A 15,704-nucleotide genomic window follows, 5' to 3' on the forward strand; every position below is an offset into this window, starting at 1 on the left:
GATTGCTTTAGGCCCAGAAGCAGAGTTTGATGACTTCCATTCTTGTAAAATTGCAAACCTGATTATTGATCATACGGTTATGCAAATGGTTTCCAAAGTGAGCTCAGATGTCTATCTCTGTAACTAGCTTTGCAAGAAACCAGTTGCTCAAATCTAGAAATCCATTCACACGTGTAAACAGCAAAAAATTCAGATTATAGTTACTACTTGTTGGAGAAGGTGGGACGGAATGGCTGGGAGAGAGACTGATACTACCTAGGGTTTACTTACAGGATTGCGGAATCATGACTTTCACTTCTGTCCAATGTATATTTTGAGACAGATTTCCTATTCTTCTCCTTGTTCTCATTGAAGAGTGCTTCCAAATTAAGTTTAGATAACAGTTTATACTCCGATATATATTGTATGCCTACCTGCTTAACAGAGGCATATGTTTATCACTTTATGTTTATGTTTATGTTTATCACTTTATGTTTATGTTTATCACTTTATGTTTATCACTTTAATTCTGAAAAAAATCCATATTCCCTACTCTGGTTATGTTAGAATACTGGATGTAAAAAGAGTGGCCTAGCAAGAATAATACATACATTTGGGCAGAGAACCATAACATTTTTGTATCACAATCTCTTTTGAGAATCTGATGGTAATATACACATGCACACACTTCTTTGCATATCTTACATCTTGTGTTGCATGCATCCCAGAAATAGGAGAGGTTTCCAGGATTTTTCTGAAGTTTAACTGTGGGGTCTGGATTAATAACCACTGAATTAGAACATCTTAGAACTGGAGAGGCCTTAACATCGACTAATTTGAACCCTATAGGGTCTGAGGGTCTGATGCTGAAAAACTTTTAAAACAGCCCAGAATGGGTAGACTTGAAACCATTCTTTATGAGAATGCAATAAGTTAAAGAAGAGATGAGATGACTACTTAACTCAAAATAATATATTAGCCCCTAAGGTAAAATTAAAGGAAAAAGACTCATGCCATTAATTCTTTCCCTTGATAACATGAATGGGGCATTTTGAAAGATGGACTATTTCTGTTATCAGATCATGAGCCTAATGGGATTCAGCCTCTAGCAATAATCTGAGGATAACATGAACAGCTAATTTCAGTCTCTTCATTGTTATGAGCTGAGATAATTGCTAACCTTTGTTTGCAAAAGAATCCCAGCTGCTTTTCCAGTCACTTCTAATGGCAAAATTTTAAAAAAGTGAATTTAATTAAAATTTCCAAAATCTGGAAAGCTTGAAGTCTTTAGACAAAAATCGGGTGCTTTTCTTTGCTAGGATTATTTTTGGGGACTGTTTGCCATTTTATAGACTGCCTATTCATACTATGAAATATCTGGTCCACTTATCCATATGTATACTTACAGACTAACATACTTTGAGGAAGGAGGACCCCTTCTCTAGTGTATATAATTGACCTACAATGGCCCAGTGAGTCCAAAAGAGTGTTTGAATATTTTATAGTATGTTAATAACCATCTGAGAGAGATCACTTCGTAAATTCATGAAAATTGCTAATCAAATACAATATACAAAATTCACATATTTTTGATACATACAACTTAGCATTCTTATCTTATTTGATTCTACAGTTAGATGGTGTATTAGTTCATTTTCACGCTGCTGATAAAGACACACCCAAGACTGGGCAATTTACAAAAGAAAGGGATTTAACTGGACTTACAGTTCCACATGGCTGGGGAGGCCTCACAATCATGGTGGAAGGCAAAGAGGAACAAATCACATCTTATGTGGATGGCAGCAGGCAAAGGGAGAGAACTTGTGTAGGAGAACTCCTCTTTTTAAAATCATCAGATCTCGTGAGACTTAGTTTGTATTATGAGAATAGCATGGGAAAGACCTGCCCCCGTGATTCAATTACCTCCTATCGGGTTCCTCCCACAACATGTGGGAATTCAAGATGACATTTGGGTGGGGACACAGCCAAACCATTTCAGATGGTAACTTGAAACAAAATTTTTCAGTCTTTTTATTATTTTTAGTTTGTAAAAATATAAAACATAACCACATGTTTTATTCAGCGGACAGTTTTTCAATTTCTCTCAAAACCAAATTGTGTGTGCTTGATTTAATCTCACAGAACAACTTTAAAATGCCATGGGAAGAATTTCCTTTTATTGGTTCTGAGTTTACCATCATCCAGTTCCCTGCTCTTCATTTACAAAGTGTCTCATTAATTCTTTCTCACTAATTACAGGCCAAAGAGGAGGAAGTCCATCAAATGCGACTTGACATCGGGAAGCTCAACAAAATCAGAGAACAAATTCATAAGAAATTGCACCACACTGAAGATCAAAAGGCAGAAGTCGAAGAGCACAAAGAAACCCTAAAAAATCAGATTGTGGGATTAGAGAGAGGTAAACCATTTTGTGCTTTTATTCATTTAGAACATTTTATTGGTGACTGATGTTATCTTGTAACCCAGGGCTCCATGTTTACAAACACAATCCATACCAAATGAAATCAGTAAAAAAACACTCATACTGGTAAACAGTCAATATGGGGTGGGGTGGGGGGCATCATTTTGAACACCTTAAACTCTTACCTTAAAAAATTCTTCCACAGGTGCCATTAGCAAAAATGACAATCCAGCCTGAAGTATTGCTCAGTATTTGTCCATGGAGTAAATAGCATCTAAACTCTTATGTCTGAGGGTCACATGACCTGCTTTAGTTCTTCTTTTCCACAGAAGATAGTGAATACATTAGAATGAATGTCCTTCATTAGCAGTATCTGGGACAATATTGCACTAAGAATCAGTGGAACAAAAATGAATGGCTTCTAATGTCTTTTCTCTGTCAGTACTTTGCCATGTGATGAACCCCTGTCTTACTCAGTTATAACCAACCTGTGAAGGGAAAATTTAAGTGCCACAGGGAGGTACAGAGAAATCAGTAAGGACACAGACCCTGGAGTCAGAGCTGCCTGGGTTTAGTTCCCATCTCACCACATCTGGTGGTTGGGGGTGAAATAAGTGAACACAGAGCACTTGTGGGCACTGCCTGGCACACACAGTAAGTGCTAATTACATTCCATCCATCATCATCCAGATAAATTCTTGTTTTCTGAATAAAAAATATAATTAAAATACAGTATACTTGTCAAATTTGGTGCAGCAGAAACAGCTATGGACTTGGAGACAAAGAACCTGGGTATGAATTCTGACTCCACTGAAGTACGTGAGGCAGGAACATCTGTGTCCTGTTGACTTTAACCAGGTGGCTGTAAGTTGTCAATCACTGAATGAGACAACATACATAAAAGCACAAAAGCACACATTCCTCACTAAAAGTTAGGTACAATCTAAATCTCTGGATAGAATTATTAGAAATATTTGTCACTAGTGAGACTCTGTCTTAAAAAAAAATTAAGGCAGAGCGCGGTGTCTCAGGCCTGTAATCTCAGCACTTTGGGAGGCCGAGGCAGGCGGATCACCTGAGGTCAGGAGTTCGAGATCAGCCTGGCCAACATGGTAAAACCCTGTCTCTACTAAAAATACAAAAATTAGCTGGGCATGGTAGCGGGTGCCTGTAATCCCAGCTACTCGGGAGGCTGAGGCAGGAGAATCGCTTGAACCTGGGAGGCGGAGGTTGCAGTGAGCTGAGATTGTGCCACTCTACTCCAGCCTGGGTGACAGAGTGAGACTGTGTTCCAAAAAATAACAAAGAAAAAAGAGAGAGAGAAAAAAGAAATATTTGTCACTTAGGTCTTTGTAGATATTTTTCCTTCTGAGACATCAAGAAATAATGTTTTATTGAGATGCAGTTGCAGCTTATCTCAACAGTTTCTCTGTTCATCCATTCAATAAATCAAACCCAGACTATGGGCAGGCATTATTCTAGGTGCTGGGTGCCTGGAGGGCTCTGCCCTCAGGATACCTACAGTCCAGTGCGAGTTTTCAATCTAATACTTTCTGTTACAGAAATGAAGAAAAATGGAACTTTAAGAGCATTTTTTGTAACTGGCTATCCAAACACTTCCATATTTAAATTTCTATGTTTTTGCTTGCAATAGTTCTAAGCTTTGGAAAAAAAAGTTTTACCCATTTGGTGTTGAGCCCAACTCTTCATCCTTAAATCATGTATACAAAGTTATCATTCTCTCTCTTTTGACTACTTTATAGGTATCATCAATATCATTATTTCTTCTTAGGGATCACGTCCTTTTGATGTGTTCAACCAAGAAGTGGCACTGGGCATAACGGTTAGGAGCGTGGGTCTCCCTCCTACATGTTATGATTTTCTACCACAGAAACCAAGAAATAAACTGAAAAACTACCAGAACTAACAAGAGAGGTTAATACAGTTCAGTAGGGTGGCAGGTTATAAAATAAATATGTAGACATCAATAGCTTTTTTTCATACCAAAAAAATCAGAGTATATAATGGAAAAATTCTCTTCACAATAGCAACTAAAGTAATAAAATATCTGTGAATAAAGTTACCAAGATATCTGCAAGATCTATATATTAAAAAAGCCACAAAATTCTATTGAGGGATATAAAGGAAGACTTGAAAGATGGAGAGATATATCAAGTTCCTGGATGAGAAAACTCAATAGGATAAAAATATAAATCTGTCCAAGTTAATTTATACATTTAATTTTTCCAAAAAAATTTCAGTGAGTTGGGACCTGGCATGGTGGCTTCCACCTATAATCCCAGCACTTTGGGAGGCTGAGACAGAAGGATTGCTTAAGGCTAGGGGTTTGAGGCCAGTCTAGGCAACATATTGAGATACTATTTCTTCAAAAAAAAAATTGCCAGGTGTGGTGGCATGCTCCTGTGCACCTGTAGTGGCACATGCCTATGGTCCCAGCTACTTGGGAGGCTGAGACAGGAGGATCACTTGAGTCCAGGAGGTCAAGGTTGCGGTGAGCTATGATTGCACATACAGCACTCCAGCCTGGGTGACAGCGAGTCTCTTTAAAATTCAGTGAGTTATGTTGTATGGGACTCAAAAATTGATTCTAGAGTTCCTCCAGAAGAATAAACATATGAAAATAGAAATGAAATAGAATAGAAAATAGAAATGAAATCTAGGAAATAAGGGAAGATTTTCCTTCCCAGATGTTTAAATGTATTATAAAGCATCAATAATCAAATTGCATAGTGATGATGTCCAGATAAACAGATCAATGAAAACAATTGGAAAGGCCAGAAAAGACTAGATTATCATCTAAGGTAAGGTGTTGTTTCATACCAGTGTGCAGTATGGATTATTAAGAAAATAATGGCATGACAATAAGCTTCTGTTTTTGGGGAAAAAGTCAATACCAAATGTTGAAACCATAAAGCCAAGATTGAGAGATTAAATGAAATAAAAGTTAAAATTTTCTATATTCTGTATTCTCTATAAATGAAGGCAAATCGACTAAAAGAATGTCAGAGCTCTTTATCATATGTAAAGGGCTTCTTTTAAAAATCCACAAAAAAGGTCGGGAGTGGTGGCTCATGCCTATAATCCCAGCACTTTAGGAGGCTTTGGCGGGTGGATTGCTTGAGCCCAGGAGTCTGAGACCAGCCTGGGCAATATGGCAAATCCCCATCTCTACCAGAAAAAAAAAAGAAAGAAAGATAAAAATTAGCTGGGCATGGTGGTGCATGCCTGTAGTCCCAACTACTCAGGGGGCTGAGAGACAGAGGTTGCAGTTAGCTGTAGTTACACCACTGCACTCCAGCCTGGGTGACAGAGCGATGCCCTGTCTCAGGAAAAAAAAAAAATCCAGAAAGGATAAACATATTAGGAGAGAAATTGGCAAAGGGCAAATTGGGCAATTTGAAAAACAGAAATACAAATAAATGGTCATTAAACATGAAGAAGTAGTAAACTTCACTACTAAGCAAAGAAATGCAAATTAAATACTGACATATTGGTTTTTAAACATCTATCAGACTGTCAAAGATCAAAGAGAATGATGATATCCAGGGCTGGTTTGGGTGTGGATTTAAATTGCTATTAATTTTCCAGAGAGAAATGTCTTTTAAAAATCCCCTTTGATCCAGGACTTCCTCTTCTACAGGAAAAATATGAATAAGAACTTTCACAGGATTATTGCTTATAACCACACACACAAAAAAAGAAAAAGAAGCAACTTAAATGTTCAAATGAAGGATTGGCCAAATAAATTATGTATTTTCACACGGTGAAAAACCATGGAGTTATTAAAAATTCGGATGCTGATGCACATTTATAGTATGGAAAGGCATTTATTCTATGCTTGTTAATTATAAAAGCAAGCTACAAAATAGTATACTATGTGTACAATAAGCTTCTGTTTTGGGGGAAAAACTCAACACCAAATGTTGAAACCATAAAACCAGTGTACTATATACTTAGTGTACTATGATTCCCTTTTGGGGTGTATGTGTATTTACAAATATATATATAAATATGTGTATTTATAAATATATATAAATATATGTATTTATAAATATATATAAATATATGTATTTATAAATATATATAAATATATGTATTTATAAATATATAAATATATGTATTTATAAATATATGTATTCATAAATATATATAAATATATGTATTCATAAATATATATAAATATATGTATTCATAAATATATATAAATTTATGTATTCATAAATATATATAAATATATGTATTCATAAATATATATAAATATATGTATTCATAAATATATATAAATATATGTATTCATAAATATATATAAATATATGTATTCATAAATATATAAATATATGTATTCATAAATATATATAAATATATGTATTCATAAATATATATAAATATATGTATTCATAAATATATATAAATATATGTATCCATAAATATATATAAATATATGTATCCATAAATATATAAATATATGTATTCATAAATATATAAATATATGTATTTATAAATATTTATAAATATATGTATTTATAAATATATATAAATATATTTATATACACATGTATATTTACATAAGAATAAGCTGGGAAAGAGACATATTAAAATACTAAGTAGATTCTGGTTGATTTAAATTTTTTCACTTCCGTTTATCTGAATTTCTAATTTTGTTCTGTATTTCTATTTACTTGTATAATAAAAAACATTTAAAAACAGCAAATGGCCGGGTGCAGTGGCTCATGCCTGCCTGTAATCCCAGCAGTTTGGGAGGTTGAGACAGGCAGATCACCTGAGATCAGGAGTTCGAGACCAGCCTGGCCAACATGGTGAAACCCAGTGTTGACAAAATAATCAAACTCTGTAAAATATTTTAAGAGATTAATTCTGAGGCACATGTGACTGACCAGGGCCCGTGACACAGACCTCAGGAGGTCCTGAGAATATGTGCCCAAAGTGGTCGGAGTACAGCTTGGTTTTATATATTTTAGAAAGGCATGAGACATCAATCGAATACATTTAAGAAATACATTGGTTTGGTTCAGAAAATCAGGACAATTCAAACCGGGGGTGGGCGGCGTGGTGGGGGGTTCCATGCTATAGGTAAATTTAAACATTTTCTGATTGACAATTGGTTGAGTTTATCTGAAGACCTGGGATCAATAGAAAGGAAATGCTCAGGTTTAGATAAAGGACTGTGGAGACCAAGATTTATTGTACAGAGGAAGCTCTCATTTAGCAGACTTCAGAGAGAGCAGGTTATAAAATGTTTCTTATTGGACCTAAAAAGGTACCTGGCTCTTTGTTGATTATCTCCTGGATCTGGAAAGGAAGGAAGGAAAGCAAAGGGAAAAGGGGATTCTCTATAGAATGTGGATTTTTCCCACAAGAAACCTCGCAGGGCAATTTCAAGGTATGGCAAGGAAATACATTTTGGGGTTAAATATTTCGATTTTCTTCCTTGTTATGCCAGAGTCAGATTGGAAAGTAAGTCACGATATACAGGGTTAAATAAAACCCATCAGATGAGAATATATGGTTTGTAGGGCATGACTCCCCAGACCTCTTAGATAGGAATTTGGGCAAGATAAAAAAAAAATCAGAGCTAGTCCTCACCTGTCTCTACTAAAAATACAAAAAATAATTAGCCGGGCATGGTGGTGCTGCACCTGTAGTCCCAGCTGCTCGAGAAGTTGAGGCAGGAAAATCCCTTGAACCTGGGAGGAGGAGGTTGTAGAGCCGAGATTGCACCACTGCACTCCAGCCTGGGTGACAGAGCAAAATTCCGTCTCAAAAAAAAAAAAAAAAAAATGAGCAAGGACATTTTTGGCATTGGAGAAATCTTAGCCCTGTCACCTGTTGGCTTCAGACTTTTGGCAAATGGATTAATCTCTGCAAGCCTCAGTTTCCATCTCTTTCGTGAGAGAGGGAGGCCTACCTCACCTGGTTATACCAAAGGTCACATACACTCAGTTAATAGTAGTTTTATAGCTAGAGACAAACATGTAAAGCAGTTTTTGTATCACTTCGGCTTTTGTAGATTCTCTTAGGTCGACTCTACATTTATTATTATTTTTTCTCCCTGGGGATTCAGAGGTGGAGGCTTCCAAGAAACAAGCAGAACTTGATAGAAAGGCAATGGACGAGCTTCTGAGAGAAAGGGACATACTAAATAAGGTGAGTGTGTTACAGTCACACTGGTAAATAAATGTCTTTCTTCAGCACTGTAATATCTGGCTATAACCAGGTGGATGGGAAAAGAAAACTCCGAGGCAAACAAAAGTGGATTAGAATAAATAATAGTGCTTAATTTTCCTCTAAGCAGCTGCCTACAGTCTACGATTCACTGGCCATGAATTGCAATTGCATTATCACCTGAGAACACAAAAAGACTTTGGAGAATTAGCATATAAGCCAGGAGGGGATTTCAGAGTGTTTTGTGGATCCTGTTTTCATTGCTGGTGTGCTATTCGGCATCCTAAGCAGTTTATCAATATTTCTGAATTTAATATCTATAATCAACAACTTGCTAATCCAAAAATTACAAGTGAGTGCTAATTGAATTTTAACTCTGAGGTGTTAGGTGTAGGAATGGCAGGTCTAAGCTTTCTTCCACCTTTTCAGGGTTGCTGTAGGTTTTGGTTTTTGTTTTCTGTCCTTATCTTGTCTGACCTTCCAGCTCAGTGTGGTCCAAAGCTAAGGGAGGGGTTATGGCAGCTTGAAGGCAGAGATCTGAAGATTCTCCATTAAATGTAGGACCCCCTCCTTTTTCCTATCCCACTTCCTGAAGAGTTTTTCCATTGAAAGTCACTTTTAGGAGATTAACTACAGGGATTTAGGGTAAATTTTCCTGCTCAAGGATTTCTTCCAGGGAGGAAGAAGCCACAGGCCAGGTGTGGATGGCTGTGGGGTTGTGGGGGATGGTGGCAGGGTGCTTCTGTAACAGCCACGGCCAAGACAGTTTCATCTCATCAAAGCAGAAACGGTCTATATTTGTTCATTCTGACTTTCATTATTTCTTTAGGTTTCCCAGAATTGAACAAATGTTAACAAAATACACTATACTTTAGCCTAAAATAGACTATTCAGGGACTCTCAGGAACTGATAAATTAGATCTTCACATGCTAAGCACTTTTAAAGAAAATCATTGAAGTGTTTTTTTTTTCTTGGACAATCTTGGAAATTGCTTTTTTATTCTATACATTTGTACATATAAACAATAATGTTGGATTTAGATTTTTAAATTTATATTCAACACACTTTTAATCTGTTTATATTTTATATGTACTAATAAACAACCAATAGGTTTTCTGCCATGATAAGACATGTAGTGCAATAGTAATTTTACATTTATTTGTTGATTTGATTAATGTCAATTCTTCCTTTAGGGCAGGGTATACTTTTGTATTTTTTATTTCCTGGCCTTTGTATTCTTAGTGCCTAGCACAGCACCCGACAATGCAGGTATGCAATGAACTTTAATTGATAATACATTCTTTCCCCATTGACTCAGTTGAAATGCCACCTTCATCCAAAGAATGAGTGACATGGTTTTGACAAGTAGCAACATGAATATATTTTGATTCTTTTAGTGTCATGTGGAAGTGGCTTTATCTTTTATAGAACAAATGTTTAACCCAATGCTTGAAAAAAAGGTTGACCTTTTCTGTTTTCTACATTGTCACCCAACCAACATTTAATAGGCATTTTACCTGAGTATTGTCCAGCAGTTTTCAGACCTATCTACGGTTCTGTGTTGGTTAGAGATTTGAGAAGGAACTCTAAAGTGCCTCATGGAACTCAAGGATACAGCTAGGCCTCAGGAACCCGTTGGAAACTGGCCTGGCATTCTTGGGATGAAAGCATCTCTCTCTGCCAGTTGACTTTCTGCTGAGTTTTTGCTCCATTCTTTTTTCAGTGAAGATTGTCACTGTCTCTCTCTGTTTTCCAGTCCATATGACAAAAAATGGCTGTCACCAATAGCTCCCAAGGTTATATCTTCTACTGCGTTGCAAAAATCTAAAGGCCCTATTTCAAGTCCTGGGGAAGGGTCATTTGATCCATTCAGTTACAGTTAAAGAGGTGAACACTTTTGCATGAGCATGGCTGTCAGATTGCACTGCTACTTACTCTGTGTTTCAGGGGAACTTGGGCAGCCAACCCAAGATGTTTCCTTTTCAGCATCAGAAATCTCCAGTGCAGCTTAAAAAAAAAAAAAAAAAAGTAGGTGCCTGGGTCCTATCCCAGACCCACTGAATCAGAAACTTTAGAGTTGGAACATGAGCATCTGCATTTTTAAAAAAACTGGGTTAATTGTTTTTGTTGTGGTTAAATACACACAACACAAAATTTACTATTAGTTACATTTGTACATTCACAATGTTGGGCAACCGTCACCACAATCTAGTTTCACAATCTCGTCCCCCCAGAAGAAACCCTGTACCTATTCAGCAGCCACTCTCTATCCACCCCTCCTCCCACCCCTGGCAACTACGAATCTGCTTTCAGTTTTTATGGATCTGACTGTCCTGGATATTTATATAAATGGGATCGCACACTATGTGAACTTCAGCGTCTGGCATGTTTCATTCAGAACAGTGTTTTCAAAGTTCATCCACTGTTGTAGCATGCATCAGTACTTCATTTCTTTTTATGGCTGAATGCTATTCCACCGTGTGGATATACTATATTTTGCTTATCTGTTTATCAGTTGATGTACATTTGGGTTGTGTCTATCTTTTGGCTTTTGTGAATTATTTTACTATGAATACTCATGTACAAGTTTTTGCTTTCGTTTGTTTTGAGTATATATCCAGGAGTGAAATTATTGGGTCATATGTTAATTCTAGGTATCTGCATTTTTATTAAGCTGCTTTTTATCTTCCTTTGTAATCAAAGCCCAAGTTATATGGTTAGGTTCAGTTCTAACCTCACAAGATAAAGGCTAGAACTAGACTGGAGGTTAAAGGCATGGACTCTGGGGTTAGCCAGCCATGGATTCACATCTTTGCTCTGCCACTTCCCCATTGTATGAACTTGTGGGCAAGTAGCTTAACTCTTCAGTCTCGGTTTCCTACCTCTAAAATGGGGCAACATGGTGCCCATTTCTTAGGGGCATTGTGGTTGCTTAGTGTATTTATATGTGTGTTTAAAGTGCCTTGTGCAAAATTAGCATAACAAACTCTTAATAAGCTGTAGAGAACATGATCATTTTTGTTCATTCAAAAGACAAGCTATCTAATTATGTTAGAGATGAGGCAGAGGGTAAACTTAACCCCAAATCCTCAAACATTATGAGTAATGTGACTGCTTTGTGCCCTTATTTTTAGAACATGCTTAAGGCGGTCAATGCGACCCAGAAGCAGACAGACTTGGTAAAGCTCCATGAACAAGCCAAGAGGAACCTGGAGGGAGAAATCCAGAACTACAAGGATGAGGCTCAGAAGCAGAGAAAGATCATCTTTCATCTGGAAAAGGAGCGTGACCGGTACATCAACCAAGCCAGTGACCTTACGCAAAAGGTAAGCTGCTCAGTGATGTTGTGGGTGGAGCAGAGGCACATTCCTTCCTCTGCATTTCTGATGGTCACAAAGTGTTGCAAAGAGAATTTATTCAGATTTCTGTTTGTAATTTGTGTGAAGATTTGGGAGGAATGATGTGGACGAAATATAAGCTGTTTCCGAGCTGATTCTGGGCCACATTGTGAAAAGGACAATGTTTATGCTTGGTGCTCTCTCATTTCTACTTTCCAGGGCCCTCTTCCAATTTCTGGGTTCTCCCTTTTCTCTGTTGCCCTGCTGTGCAGCATCCCTGGGCTGGCACCAGGACTGCCAGCATCATCTCTCAACTCTCCAGTCTCCGCACCCACCCAGCATCTGTCACTGAAACTTTTGTCTCCTCAGAGAAAGGACTCCAACTTGATGTTAGGAGAAAAGCATCTGATTAAATGACCACAAGTTAAGATGTGAGTGACTGCTGCATCTGCTAGGTGTGTCAATATTCAAAGAGCATTTTTTATTCTAAAACGATTGTGAACTCCTGCAATCTCAGCACTAGGGAAGCTGAGGCAGGATGATTGCTTGAGGCTGGGAGCTCACAAGCAGCCTGGGCAACATGTCGAGACCCTGTCTCTACCAAAATAAAATAAAAAGGAAAAAAACTATTGTGAGCTGGGTGCGATGGCTCACATCTGTAATCCCAGCACTCTGGGAGTCCAAGGGGGTGTGGATAGCTTGAGGCCAGGAGTTTGAGACTAGCCTGGATAGCATGGTGAAACCCTGCCTCTACAAAAAATACACAAATTAGTCGGGCACGGTGGTGTGCTCCTATGGTCCCAACTACTTGGAGGGCTGAGGTGGGAGGAACACTTGAGCCTGGGAGGTGGAGGCTACAGTGAGCTGTGGTTGCAGCACTGCACTCCAGCCTGGGCAACACAGTGAGACCCTGTCTCAAAACAAACAAAGAAACAAACAAAAACCACTGGAGGAAATCCAAACATTGGGGAGCTGAGTTCTAGATCTCTGCTTCTTATAAACTGCTTAGGAGAGGGAAGGCTCGAGGATATATGTCTCCAAGAATGGCTTTGGAGATTTGGATTTCATTTTAGCCAGCTGTCTTAGTGCATTGCCTGCATTAAGCATGAGTGGTTAAAATAGTACTCTCTTTAATGCATTCATAGATGGCATAGAGCAGTGGTCTAGGAATGGAGTGGGAGGCTGGGAAATGGAGAAAAGTTTTAGTTATGAGGTTGATAACAAAGTTTGGGAGAAAAGCCTCATTTGATTACCTTTTCTCCCCCTAGCAAGATGTGATCTGTTATGCAAGGTAAGCCCTCTCTTCCATCTCCTCAATGAAATTCAGGTTACATTTGCAGTGCTTACCAATGCTCTTGCATGCTTAAATTTTTTTTTTTTTTTGGAGTGAAATGTCAAAGAAGGTTACAAGGGGCAGCCAATATTTGTATTACAGAAATAAAGAAAGTGGGAAACAAAGTTTACTAATAGGAAGTCAGCTTCTTCCCACTTAGACTAAATCAATGCCTTGCAGACGCTTTGGGAAGGGCTACTGGAGGAGCACAGTGCCTTGGCTTTGTCTAGCTCTGCAGGACAGTGATCCCCAATGGATTCTCCCACCCCTAATTGGGAGCCATTGGAGCAGAGCATATTTCTCTTCTGACTTAACCATCTTAGAAGCTCCAGTGATTGATTTACTGACTCTGAGGACTCGTTGTCAGGTTAGGCCCTGGTATTATCGAGCTTGGACTCACACGTTAGCTTCTGCATTCATCGGTTTACACTGCACAAATAACCTTCAAACCTTAGTGGTTTGCAGCAATAAAGATCTATGTTTTGCTCATATAACTGGCCTTTGCAGGTCAACTGCATCCCTGCCTTTTGTCCTCTTCTTTCCAGGCTGACTCTGTCAGGATGCCCTGGCCTCCGGACAAAGGGAAATGGTGAAACAGTGGACCCCCAGGGTGCTTCCGAGCCTCTGCTGACAAGGGAAGGGCACAGATCCTACCCACTCATATTCCACTGGCCAACCAAGTCACAGGGCTGTGCCGGACATCCTGGGCAGGAGTGTTGTCCTCCTTAGGGAGGGGCCCTGTAGGGTGAGGCAGCAAATATATTTGAACATAAAATGTCATCTGTTGCAGCCTCCAGTTTCTTCTTCCTGATAAGCAATTTCTCTCCATTCCCAGGTGCCATCACACCACCATCAGAGCTAACTCTTAAAAATTCCAGTGTGGTTTTATTATTACTCTGGATATAAACCTCTGTCACCTCTCCCTGGGGCAGGGCTTCCTAACACTTTTCATATCACAGCATATGTAAAAAATTACATGTTGATACGGTTTAGCTCTGTGTCTCCACCCAAATCTCATCTTGAATTGTAATCTCCATGTGTCGAGGGAGGGAGGTGATTGGATCATGGAGGAGTTTTCCCCAAGCTGTTCTCATGATGGTGAGTGAGTTCTCATGTGAACTGTTGGTTTTATAAGTGTTTAGAAGTTCCTCCTTCATTCTTTTCCTTCCTGGTGACTTGTGAAGAAGATGCCTGCTTCCCCATCCACCATGACTGTAAGTTTCCTGAGGCTTCCCCAGCCAGTGGAACTGGGAGTCAATTAAACCTCTTTTCTTTATGAATTACCCAGTCACAGGGAAGTTTTTTGTAGCAGTATGAAAATGGACTAATGCACATGTCAGTGGCACATGGGAATAAGAAGATGAGGCTGTTTGGGCCTGGAGGAAACAATCCAGGGATGCCAGCTGCCCAGGTCCCACCTGGCCATCCTGTGGGTATAGTAAAATCAGTATTTTAGCACACATCTGAAACCCATGCAAGGCACAGCAGTTGGGATACTCTGCATTGATGGGATAGAGTTCAAGCTCTTTGTTCTCTGTGGAAAGTTCTGTCCTGTCTCTGCATGGCACATTCCTATTCACCCTTTAAGACCTAACTCAAATGCTCAGGTCAAGCTTCCTCTGATTCCTTATGGGCAGAGCTTGTCACTTCGTACTTTTATGGATTTGTTAATGTCTCTGGAATGACGATTATCAATCTATAGTGTAATTATTTATTTGCATATTTGTTTTATCCACTTTATAGTGAGCTTTTGGGGGCAAGGACTTTATTTCATTCATTTCTTTATTTCTAGCATCCTGGCACATGAGCACATGACAGACACCAAAAAAGTATTTGTTAAACAAATGGATAAATGATAAGTGGTAAAAAGAATGCTGCCACTGATTTTAATATACGATTGTATATTTTTCTTGGCTTCCTTGTAAAAGAGAGATTCGGATACCAAGTTTTGTTGTTAACTGTTTTTCACAAGTTCTGATATTCAACCGCACATAATGTCTTACTTAAATAATTTAAACACAAGTTCTTAAAATATTACTTATCACCTACAATTTTTCTGTGTCTTGCTTGACCCCTGACAGCATGTATCAGTTGCTACGCCACTTGTGCATCTCTGGGCTTCTTAAGGATATATATATCTCTTTGTCCCCTTCTCATATTTCTTTCTTTCTTTACTGTCCAACACACACACTCACACACACACACACACACACTCATTCTCACAAACAAAAAGCTCCCTTATGTGCATTCTATTTGTAGGGTATTGAGAAATAATATCAAAGGCTGGGGAAGATGTCATGAAACTGACATTTTCGTCTACTTCTAAAGTGAGTATACATTGTTCCAAGTTTATCTTTTTGACCCAGAATTTTCGTTTTTAAGAAAAAACTGAATCTAATGAAAAATAAGAAATGGAGAGATTTATAT

General features: G+C 38.3%; 1 protein-coding gene across 1 annotated transcript in view; it reads left to right on the forward strand.

The window, feature by feature from the left end:
• Positions 1 to 15,704, forward strand: part of CFAP58 (cilia and flagella associated protein 58) — a 105,566-nt gene that overhangs the window by 19,288 nt on the left and 70,574 nt on the right. Inside the window, exons 7-9 of the mRNA XM_054435952.1 lie at positions 2,239 to 2,398; positions 8,505 to 8,587; positions 11,741 to 11,932. Of these exons, the coding sequence (XP_054291927.1) occupies positions 2,239 to 2,398; positions 8,505 to 8,587; positions 11,741 to 11,932 (435 nt within the window). The remainder of the gene's footprint in view (positions 1 to 2,238; positions 2,399 to 8,504; positions 8,588 to 11,740; positions 11,933 to 15,704) is intronic.

The sequence above is a fragment of the Pongo pygmaeus genome, chromosome 8 (genome assembly GCF_028885625.2).
Source record: "Pongo pygmaeus isolate AG05252 chromosome 8, NHGRI_mPonPyg2-v2.0_pri, whole genome shotgun sequence".
Lineage (NCBI taxonomy): Eukaryota > Metazoa > Chordata > Mammalia > Primates > Hominidae > Pongo > Pongo pygmaeus.